This window comes from Sorex fumeus, unplaced genomic scaffold, assembly GCF_029834395.1.
Source record: "Sorex fumeus unplaced genomic scaffold, SorFum_2.1 ptg000095l, whole genome shotgun sequence".
Lineage (NCBI taxonomy): Eukaryota > Metazoa > Chordata > Mammalia > Eulipotyphla > Soricidae > Sorex > Sorex fumeus.
This window is the reverse complement of record NW_026606152.1, coordinates 4,538,626-4,550,035: the sequence shown is the minus strand read 5'-3', so window position 1 is coordinate 4,550,035 and position 11,410 is coordinate 4,538,626. Positions and strand designations below refer to the sequence as shown.

General features: G+C 60.8%; 1 protein-coding gene across 3 annotated transcripts in view; it reads right to left on the bottom strand.

The window, feature by feature from the left end:
* Nucleotides 1–11,410, bottom strand: part of CRMP1 (collapsin response mediator protein 1) — a 328,086-nt gene that overhangs the window by 297,674 nt on the left and 19,002 nt on the right. For 2 of the 3 annotated variants that reach the window (XM_056132776.1, XM_056132779.1), the window contains exons 4-14: nucleotides 10,967–11,131; nucleotides 7,720–7,781; nucleotides 7,271–7,351; nucleotides 7,002–7,070; nucleotides 5,483–5,603; nucleotides 5,244–5,400; nucleotides 4,453–4,594; nucleotides 3,726–3,896; nucleotides 2,267–2,446; nucleotides 1,761–1,926; nucleotides 260–548 (exon numbers count right to left, since the gene is read on the bottom strand). In XM_056132776.1, the coding sequence (XP_055988751.1) occupies nucleotides 457–548; nucleotides 1,761–1,926; nucleotides 2,267–2,446; nucleotides 3,726–3,896; nucleotides 4,453–4,594; nucleotides 5,244–5,400; nucleotides 5,483–5,603; nucleotides 7,002–7,070; nucleotides 7,271–7,351; nucleotides 7,720–7,781; nucleotides 10,967–11,131 (1,406 nt within the window). In that variant the 3' untranslated portion in view covers nucleotides 260–456. Of the gene's footprint in view, nucleotides 1–259; nucleotides 549–1,760; nucleotides 1,927–2,266; nucleotides 2,447–3,725; nucleotides 3,897–4,452; nucleotides 4,595–5,243; nucleotides 5,401–5,482; nucleotides 5,604–7,001; nucleotides 7,071–7,270; nucleotides 7,352–7,719; nucleotides 7,782–10,966; nucleotides 11,132–11,410 lie in introns of those variants that run through there. The other variant, XM_056132778.1, reaches the window with a different exon arrangement.

Sequence of the window (11,410 nt, the reverse complement as noted above, 5' to 3'; positions counted from 1 at the left end):
AGAGCTCTGGGACCGCCCCTGCGGGCTTGAGGTCAGACAGTGTCCCCGTCGGCCGTGGAGAGGCCGTCCGCCAGGCACGCTCACACTTGCATACGGAACTTCAGAACATGCATCAACTACCCTACGACAGCTACGGGTGCAGAGGGGCCTCTCCCGGCAGCCGGGCGGCGGGCTGGGGTGGGAGGGACCGGAAGTGACAATGCGAGGGCTGGGGGTGGGCACTAAGGAGACAGGTGGCCCCACCATGCTCTGGGCGGGCTCGGTGTGGGGGAGGGGTGGGGGATTCCAGGCAAACACCACACTAGTACCACTTCTTCCTAACCAACAAGGAACGAACACCCTTCAATTTTCTTCCCCCCAGTCCCAAGCGAGACGGGGGTCCACAACACCAGCAGGGGGCGCAATGCTGTCACGCCCTGAATCCTTTGCTTGAGCACCTGCCGCTGCCCAGCCCCTTCAGCCGAGGCTGGTGATGTTGGAGCGGCCCCCCGGGGGCGCCACGATGCGGTGGCCGGTGCGCCGGGGGTTGTTGTCATCTGTCTGGGCACCTGCAAGAGACACAGTCCATCACTGCAACCCCATGCCTGTGGGACATCCCCAGCCCCCTCAACCCACCTCAAAGGACTTGTAGCCCCGCAGGTGGGGCACAAACCGCCCCCCACCCCAAAACAGCTCAGCACCAAGTCCCTGGTATGGTGATTGACTGATGAATAAAAGCACAAAGTGGAGACCATGAAGGCACATGTGGAGAGTCAGGGGGCCCTCCGAAGACTGAAGATTTCAGCCCAGTATGCCTTGAATTTGGGGGTCTGAGCACGACAGGAAGCCCCACGCCCAGTCTGTCCACGGGCCGCCAAGAACGAGCACCAGGTACACGTCAACTTGGCTTGTCTCCATGAGAGGCCAAGAGCAGGTGGGGACTACGCCCTCGAGGGGTGCTGGAGTCAGTGGTGTGGCCTCCTGGCAGTGTGCCCTCCACCCCAGAGTCTGTGGGGAGCACTACAGGGTCCTTGCCAGAGTGGGAAAGCCTGGAGGGCTCAGGGCACAGACAGCTGAGTGCCCTGAGGGAGGCACCTCTCCTGTGCCCACAAGGAGCAGGACTTTCAGTTTCAGGCATGAGTGCCCAGCCCAGGATGAGGCCAGGGGCTGCGAGGAAGGCGCTCTCCCAGCATGGGTGTGTGTGCGCGCGTGCACGTGTGTGTACGTGTGTGTGTGTGTGTGTGTCACTGAGCACCTTTCAGCACTGACTGTCCAGATCCCATGAACAAGGCATGGGATGCAATGGAGACTGCTCAGGCCTGATGTCTGGACCTGTCCCCCCCCACCCTTTTGTCCTCACGTCCTTCACTGTGGCTCAGGCTGAGACTACACTCCCCCTCATCTGGGCTTAGATTCTTAATGTCCATCTGAAGAAATGGCCACATTTTAGGACACATTGTTGGGCCGCCTGGGTTTTGCCTCTGGACAGACGGCCACCCAGCCCTGTAACTCCGCCTGCGGGCCCCGCCCTCGTGTGGCGATCCCTGGAACTGCAGGAAGGGGAAGGCGCTCCTGTGACTGATTTCGTGCTCATGCGGGTCTCCTGTGGGTCCAGCGCCCAGTCCTGGCAAGTGGCAGAGAACAGCTGGGGCCTAAATTACCACATCAAGCAGGAACAACAGCCTCCGTGCCCAGACACAGCAGTGGAGCGGGATGAGCTGATGTACCGAGGGTGAGGGAGCACCGGCACCCCACGGCTGGGGAGGAGAGCGGGGGCTCACCTGATAGGCTGAAGTTGGACTGGTGGAGGTTCCTGATGGGTGGAGGCTGGTGTTTGGAAGGCGAGGACTTGGCTGACGGGGCGGGCGTCGCGTACTTGGGGGTGGCTGGCACCTCATACACGGGACCATCATACATGCCCCTGGGCACGCCCTGCAGCCCGTACACCTGAGCAGGAGGGCAGGGGGTTGGCTGGAGGCACCAGCCCCCGCGTCGGCCCCTGGGGGCAGGGACCCAAGGTCTCCCACTCACAGACAAACGTGCATGCATAGAGCAGGAACACTGGTGGCACACACGGCATCACACGTGAAACCCAATGCAGACGCACGCGCAGCGGGCGTCATGTGCATGTCCCCCAACAGGCACACACAACTGACAGGTTCTACAAATGCGCACAAACTGACACACACGGAGTTCAAACGCGCAAGCCTCCCCTTGTCCCCTCCCCCACTCCCGGGGCCCCTCCCAGTCCTGCCCCAGATCCCCCTCTGCCCCGGCCACGGCCCACCTTGCTGCGGATGCGCACACGCTGGTAAAGGTGTTCGGGGAAGGGCTTCCGCGGGATGAAGCGGCCGGTGCCCTTGCTCACGTTGATGGTGCCGTCCTCAAAGACAATCTTGCCCTGGCTGATGACCAGCAGCGGGGCCCCGTGGCACTCCATGCCCTCGAAGATGTTGTACTCCACTGCCTGTGGGAAACGGCAGGAGGGGCTGCAGCCCTACCCGGCAAGCACTCCCCACGGAGTCCGCCAGGCCCCGCCCAAGGGAACCCTCCCCTTGGACCCCTTCCAGGCCCCTCGCCCGGGACCTCTCCTCAGGAAACCCCTCGTCCCAAAGGCCCCTCCCCCAGGACCCTTCCCCATGGGCCCCTTCCTAAGGCCACAACTTCCAGTCCCCCTGGAAGCAGCCTGTTCAAGGCAGTGTAATACTCTGCCACAGTTCCCTCATTTGTCCAACCACCCCTCCCCTGGAAGGGGGCATTTGTGGGGGGTCAGAAGAGAGTAAGTGGGGCATTAGGGACACCGATGGGGCCCTCTGAAGCTAGATGAAAAGGCTGCTCGGTGCCTGGCAAATGGCCCTCGGGTAACTATCTGGGACCAGGTGAGCCGGAAGCAGCATCACTGGACACATGACGGGGCGGTGGGGTCAGGGGTAAGCTGAAGGGCTTCTCCATGGGGCCCCTGGCCCCTGGGCAGAGCAGAGGATGCGGATGCCTGTCTCGAGGTGAGTGGCCTGCCAGGGCTGTGGGTGGAGGTCTGCAGCGCCCACCGGGCAGGAAGCCCTGGGCTGGGGCCTGAGCCTGACCCCCAGTGTCTGTGGGCAGCTGGCCAGGCAGCAGCAGGAGCAGTGAGGTGAGCAGGGTATCAAGGCCACCGGACCCGCACAACCCCGGCTCTACATCGCAGGTTGTAGTGGACAGGAGGGGACATGCCACCACAACCCAGTCACAGGCCCTGAAGGAGGCCAGGCACCACAGGAGGGCTCCAGGATGCACAGAGACACTGCACCCACAGTCTCTCACCCTACTGGCATTTTCTCTGCCCATCCTTTGCGAATCCAAGGTCTGCCTGAGAGGCAGCGGCTCGGGGGCTCTGGCCCCCTCTCAGGCCGCTGGTCTAAATGAGCCTGCTCCTCACAGCAGCTGCCAGGTGGCTTCAGAGGGGACCACACCCAGCCCTGCTGCCTCTGCTCTAGGCAGGACCCACAGAACACAGGACACCGGGCCCTGACAGAGCTGAGACTGTGTGCGTGCGTGCGTGCGTGTGTGTGTGTAAGAGAGAGGAGAGGGAGAGAGGGCAGGGGAGGGAGGGTTGAGCATGATGGAGAGGCACCGCCCCATCTCTGCAGCTGGAAGGGAACCCTGAATCTTGGGGCGCTTAGCTCACACCCAGGTTAGAAACCCACAGGCCCCTTACCCCCAGGCTTCCAGAGCTGCCACAGTCCTCGCCGTGCCTGAGTGGGACTCACCGACTTGTGGCTCTTGGCCGTGATAGTCTTCACCTTGTCAGGATCCCAGATGACCACGTCTGCGTCCGAGCCCACAGCAATCCGCCCCTTTCTGGGGTACAAGTTAAAGATCTTGGCCGCGTTGCTGCTGGTCACAGCCACAAACTGGTTCTCGTCCATCCTTCCAGTGGCCTGTGGGCAGCGAGGGGAGAGGCGCTGTGACCCGGAAGAAGAGCGGTCAGCCTGCCCTGATCCGCTCCTGCCTCCTGGTGGACACGGCTCGCCTGGCCAATTACAGTGGGCACAGCACCAACCGCTTGCACGAATGCTGGCCTCTATTCGAGAGTCACTGCAGCCCACGAGGCGCACACATGCAGGAAAAGCCTAGCCCCGACAGTGTCCCGGGCTTCCCCTGCCTCCAAGTCCACTGCGCCCTCCGCACATACATGCACACACATGCACATGCACACATGTATGCAGACACATATCTCCTTACACACCTGTACATGTACACATACACCAGTACACGAGACTCATACAAGCACACGTGTGTCCACACGGGCACACGGTCTCTGAAGCCACCCTGACGTGAACTCCGATGTGGCTCCCAGCGCCCCTCGGTGAGCACAGGCAGAATGGAACACGGCTGTGGTGGGAGGGGACCCAAGCTGCCAGTGCCCCCGGGGCCCTGTGCCCTCCCAGGCGAAGACCGAGAACAGGCAGCGCGTGACACGCTGAGGCTGCTCACCACCGCCCTGTCCCACACGACCGTCATCCGCTCCTCTATGCCGTTGACGCCCTCGGGGATGAGGGTGAAGTTGTCTTTGCCCACAGCCTTCTGGGAGGTGCTGTAAGGACAGTGGCCGCTGCCCGTGACCTGCAGGTCTCCACTGAACAAGAACAGGGAGTGTGAGCCGAGTCCACCAGGGCTGAGGCCCCACTGCAGACAGCCAGGGCCTGGCCAGACCTCACTGCCTACTGCCAGAGGGATCCTCTGGCCTTCTGCATCTTTTGCATCGGCTTCAGGAGGAAGCCCATCTTCCCCTCACCCCTGCAGTGACCTGCATTCCTAGGCCTTGGTGTCACCTCCTCCTGGAAGCCCTCTGTGTGTCTCCCAGCAAGAGGCATGCATCTCTCCACCCTCCCGAGGCCTCGGTGTTCCCTCCCTCGGCTGGCAAAGCCGAACTCTGACCATGTGTGTGAGCCACAGGGCAACCTCCAACACAGGCTTCGCCTACAGGGCTGCAGAAACGGCTCCTTGTGCCGGTGAGTAAACGGAGGCATGCACAGCCCAGATTATAGGACAGGCCCCTGGGACCCCGGGAACTCCTATCCTTCCCAGGACACCCAAGAGCCCCACACCAGGAATCGTGCCCGCAGGGGCTGAGGGTGTCGAGGTAAGGCGGGGGATGGGGGACAGAGGCCAGGACTCGCTCACGAACCCTGCACCCATCTCTGCAGCTGCCCAGAGTGCCCTACCCAAGGCCACCCCAGCAATGCATCTAGCCTGCCTCAGTTTCTCCCAGCCCACAGGCTCACCAGGCCAGCAGAGACGTCAGGTAGTCGGGTGTGGTGGGGTCCGGACTCAGGGGTGGCGAGGTGACGAAGGCCGCGGCCTTGGCCCAGTTCTTGCTCCAGTAGTGGGTCCCGTCCGTGCCCAGGCTGGCTGCAATGGGCTCGCCCACCACCAGGGGCCCTGCAGACGGTCAGCGGCCACTTAGGAGCAGGCGTGCACAGCCATGCCCCACCCTGCCCGAGCACCTTCCCACGACCCCCACCTTTCTTTCGGGCCAAGGTGATGATGTCAGCCGCGCTCTTGCTCATCACCCTGGTGATGTACACGGGACAATTGATCCGGCCAGCGATGGTGATGGCCCGGAACACGGCCTCGGCCTCCAGCTGAGGGCACAGAGCAGGGCAGGGTCGGGCGGGGGCAGCTGCTCACCCGGCCCCAGCGTCCAGCCCCTCCTTTCCTCCCAGGTGGGGAGGAGCGTCATGTGGCGCCCCATCCAAGGAGACCCACCACTCGGGGAAAGCAGCCAAGCTGTGGGGGGCTTTGGAAGCCCCCGTGAGCTTCGTGGGGTGGGACAGACGTGCACACCCACACGTGGGTGAGGGGTGACCCCTGTGGCATGAGGCTGAATCTAGGGTCCAGCATCAACCTCCTGCCACAGACTGCAGATCACTGCCCGCCCCACTACACGCCTACCACACTACACACGCGCATGCGCCAATGCACTCAGCCACTTACACAATCACACATGTCCTCACACACACTCATGCACACACACACAATCATACTCCCTCCATGTACACACATGCGTACACCACCCATACCTTCACAAACATATCCTCTCTCACACACACACACTCACAGCCTCACACACACTCATACCCTCAAACTCACCTTCATATCCTCACACACACATTCATATCATCATACACACACTCATACCCTCACACATGCTCGTACTCTTAAACTCAGAAACACACTCACACATTCACACACATTCTCTCTCTCTCTCTCACACACACACATACAAAGACTCGTACTCTTGCATACTCACACCCTCACATACACTCATACCTCACACACACTCATACCCTCACACATACTCACACCCTCACACACATTCATACCCTTAAGCTCTCAGACACACACACACAGGCGCAGATCCTCACACTCTCACACACACACCCTCACAAAGACTCATATTCTCACACATACTCACACCCTCACATACACTCATACCTCACACACACACTCATAACCTTACACACACTCGTACCCTTAAACTCCCAGAAACACACACATGCTCATATCCTCACACACATCCATACTCTCTCACACACACACATACCCTCACAAAGACTCACACACTCACTCACACATAATCACCCTCACAAAGACATTCATACCCCACACACTCATACCCTCACACTCTCCCAAGCACATTCAAGGCCTCACTCATGCCATATACATGCCAACACTCATACCCCTACATCCTTTCTCTCTCACACACACTCCCAGGGCCACTATCCCAACCCCCAGAGCACAGCAGGCTATGTGCTGGGTCCCACTGTCCCATTAGAAATACAAACTCCTGATTCGGCCTAGACAGTCCCATAATATTCCCTGAGGGAGACGTTCCTGGGCTTCCTGAGGGCAGGGCCTCTCAGTAACTCCCTGTGAGGCTGCACTGGGCTGGGATATGTGGGGGGATCGGGGATGGAGACGGAGCAGATGGAACTGTGGTGACCTCTTGCAACGATGGAGATGGAGCAGACCCCCTTTACCTCCTCAGGTCTGCTCAGAGCATGGCCCTCAGGCCCTGTAATGCCCATCTCTAAGATCCGCTTCTGCTCCTACAAGACAAAGACCCCGAATTAGGATTCCTGCCAGGGCTGGGACCACTAGTCAGATTTCAGCCAGGGCAGAGACCCTGAGTGAGAGTCCAGCCAGGACAGATCCCGAGTCAGAGTCCAGCCAGGACAGAGGCACATGTACAGAGAGACACAAACACAGCGACAGACAGACTCAGACACGGCAGAGGACTGAGACTCACCTGAGCTATCAAATCCCCATTTTCTGCGTGGACCAAGATGACAGCTCCCAACCCCTTCAGGAAGGTGAAGGCTTCGTAGAGCTAAGGGGATTGGTTCCCAGGGAGAGGAGAGGAGCTGTCAGTCACAGCGCCCCAGGGCCCTGCTCGCCCATGGGTGCTGCTGTGCGTGTGCCCGAGGAAGGGAAGGCAACCACTAGGGACTCTGGCCTTCCCAGAGACTCAGGGAGGGGATCCACGAGTCCATACCCACCACACCCAAGTGACGGACAGGGCGGGGCCGGTTGAGCCCCCCCCCCACTATACCCACGTGACACAGGCCCCTCCATGCCAGAGCCTGGGGGCGGCTCCTGTTACACACACACCCTCCCCCACCTACGTTCTGGCTCTAAGAGCGACAAAGGGTGTTCAACTGGGGTGACCGCACGCCCTCTGCTGCCTGTGGCCCCCACCTGGCTATCAGACATCTGGTACAGATCCTTGTAGGCCATGTAGACTTGGAAGGAGTTGACGCCTGTTCGGAGAGACAGAGAAGGGCACATCCTTGAGCACCCTTTCAGGAGGTGCTGCCCTCGGTGCTCACTGGCCACCGCTGGCAGTGGCATGGATGTGTCAAAGAAGATCACAGCATGTGTGGGGGCGCTGGCTCACAGCTAGGGGGCCAAGAACAGAGGAGCGGCATGTGGTCTGCTGGGGTGTGATCACAGAGGCCTCCTGGGAAGGTGACATGTGAACTGTGTACGTGTGTGTGCGTGCACACGTGTGTATGTGTGCACGTGTGTGCATGCCTGTGCACAGGGCCAAGCAACACGGAAAGAAGCAAGTCCCTCAGCTTCGGTGCATGTCCTGATGGTGAGCCAAGGCAGCGAGGGGCGGAGGGTGGACAGCTGTCAGCACCACGCCCACCACGTCCTCCACTTCCACATCATTTGCACTCCAGGTTCCCGTCCCCTGGGCCCAGCTGGAGTGGCAGCTACTAAGTGCCCCCAAGTCCCTTCTGGAAGGGCGGGTGCCTTCTCCCCCACCCATCCGCTGGGTGCTGCAGGCTGTGTACCCCCAGAGCCCCTATGTCTGCAGTGGCGCCCGAGGGGGCACAGGAGCACCCGGCGACCTGGGGCACAGTCTTGACCCTGCGCCCCTCCTGGGAAGAGCCAGAAGGTGACCCCAAGTTTCTGAGCGTGGAGTACCAGTACAGGCTCTGCCAAGTCTCCCGGGGAGCAGTACCCCAAAGGGGCCCCAATCTCCTCCCCAGAACCTCGCAGGCAAAGCACCACTATGTCGGGGACCCCACCAAGGGCGCCAAGAGTGGGGGTTCCCAGGATAACCTGGGCCCCAGGGAGCCCCGAGGGTTCACACACATGAGTGGAAACAAGATCAGAGACACAATCGCGTAAGCAGGGGACAGAGACGGCGGGGGTGGGGGCCCTCAGCTCCCATGGCTGCTCCTCTAAGACCAAGAGCCAACTCACCCCAGGGCAGCCACGGGGCAGAGGGTTCAAGCTTGGCTGAGTGGGTGGGTCTGTTCCGCCTGCCCTAAGACAGGAATCCACACGCCCCGTGGGCCCATCTGCCTCCAGGACCCACTGACCAAGGAAGCAGTTTCTCAAATCTCACGGGCAGCAGGGAGACCTGAGGCCGGCCTCGGAGAGCACCAATCCGGAGGGTTCTGAGAGAGAACACCAGGGGCCAGAGCAGAAGTGACAGGTGCGGCCGGGCCAATGACCTCTGCTAATTCCACCTTTCATGGGGAAAGCGAGGCACAGGGTGGGGGCCCGGCAGCTCAAATTCACTGAGCTGCTGGGGAAAGCCCCCTCTCCCCCTCCCCCCCCCCCCCCGCCATCCATGATATTCACTGGTGCCCAACAGGAAGAACGCGCAGCTGACCCACGATGCCAGGGCTGGGCTTCTGATCAGACGCAGCAAGTGACGGCCACACACACTCGCCCGAAGCCCGGCACAGGAAAGCATCTCAGGGCTGGCTGGGCACCAAAACCCTCACCCAAGCCCTTTCCTGCACGCTCCCAGGCCAGGAAGAAGTCGGCACCAGGGCTCAGGACACCACAGGCCCGCAAACTTAAGTCACACGTCATCCCCACAGCCAAGCGGGTGCACTCCCCATGGGGACAGGCTCTGGGCACCCTGAGGGAATGGGCCAGAGAAGTCTTGCAGCCAGAGAGGTGTGAGAACGCCAGCGTCATAGTGTGAGCTCCTACACATACAGCCAGAGGGCACACTCGGGTGTATCTGCTGTGCAAGGTGGCAGGCAGCCGAGGGCACATGTATAAGCCAGAGAGCAACATGTAAGTCAGAGCACACATGCAAGCCCGGGAGGGCACGTGTGTAAGTCCTGGAAAGCATTGTGTAAGCCAGAGGGCATGCGTGTAAGCCCAGAGAACACATGAGTGAGCTCAGAGGGCACGTGTGCAAGTCCAGAGAGCACGTGTGTGAGCCCCACAGCTCAGAGAGCATATGTCTAAGCCCGGAGAGCACATGTAAGCCCAGAGAGCACTATAAACCCTACAAAGAGAGGAGCCCCAGAGCCCAGTGAGCACTGAAGCCAAGCATGGGAGCACCCCTCCCCGGGGGCACACACTAGGGGGAATCAGACGTGTCTGGGCGTCACAGAGAACCCCAGCAACCAGGAAAGGCAGAGCCCGTGCAGACCCCGACAATCAGCAATTATGGCTATACTGGACACAGTTGGACGTGGTCCTGCCCCCAGGGCCAGGTGGACTCCAGAGAAGTGGCCTGAGGGGACTGGCAGGCTCTGCGGGGCAGCTTGAACCCACCTGGCGCCGAGGGCATGACTGCCACCAGGCTCAGCCTCCCTGGCCCCACGCGGTTCTGTTTCTGGAGATGCAGGCGGGTAACTAGACAAACCTGTCAAAACCCTCACACACACTCCCAGGGCCTGTGAGTAGATGGAGGCAAGCAGAGCCTGGTTAGAAACCCACAGGCCCCTTCCTGCGCCACTGGGGGGCAAGAAAAAACCCTGACACCTCTCCAGGGAAGGAGACAGGAAACCGAGGCGAAGCCACTGAATGCCCTCGACTGAGCAGTGACACCCCCAAACACACCCAGCCACTCAGGGTGCCCACACGCAGCCATAGCAAAGCGGTATCGGGAGAAAACGCCCTCTAGTCGGCACGGAGGTCAGCACTGAGGCTGACGTGGGCGGCCACACGGGGCCACAGCAAGGAGGTTCTTCTCTCACCCCTGCGCCCCCTCTCCCCTCCCCTCTCCCCCCTCCACCTCCTCTCCCCAGCCCCCCACTCCCCTTTTATGCTGCAATGGTGGAACTTCTACCACGTCTTGATTTCACAAGTGCAGCCCTCTCCTCTGCTGCTCTCACTCTCCGTGACCCTGCCCGAGGCGCCTCCCCAGAGTGCCCGGGCTGCCCCCTGAAGAAGCCCCCCTCTTGCTCCCAGCATCCCCTCTGCTTCCCAGGGGCTTCATGTCACTTCACTCCACCTGACTGAGTGATGCTGAGAGACCAAGTGCAGCTGTGGGGAGGGGACCTTGGGCAGCTGAGGAACTGCAGGCAGCTGAGGGACCGTGTGGGCAGCTGAGGGACCACGGGCAGCTGAGGGACCGGGTGGAGCAGCGGGACCGTGTGCCGCTGAGCAGCGTTTGGACTGATCTCAAACTGATCCAGCAAAGCCCCGGGGATTCCAGAACCTTCCAGCCGATCGCACTGACCTTTGTCCTGCACCAGCACCTCCAGCTCCTCCCGGACACCTTCGTACCAGCTCGTGATGTCCACATGCAGCGAGTAGTCGCAGCAGGACTTGGTGTCAGCAGCTTCATGCCACTTCTCAAAGGCGGTCAGCAGGCTGGACCCAGGTTCCGGGACAACATGGTCAACTGGAACAGGAGAGCACACATCATGCCCCCAGCTCGGGGCTCTGCGGTCACATTAGTGAGTTAAAGCTGGGAACTGTGTCACCATTATCCTCACCACCATCATCACCCACCACCTTCACTCTCGTCACATCACCAGCACCCCACCAGCACCATCATCACCATCATTCTCGCATCACCACTACCCCCAACACCACCATCTCAGCATCACTGCCATCCTCACTATCACATCACCAGTGCCAGTCCATATTCACCAGCATCACCATCACATCACCATCCCCA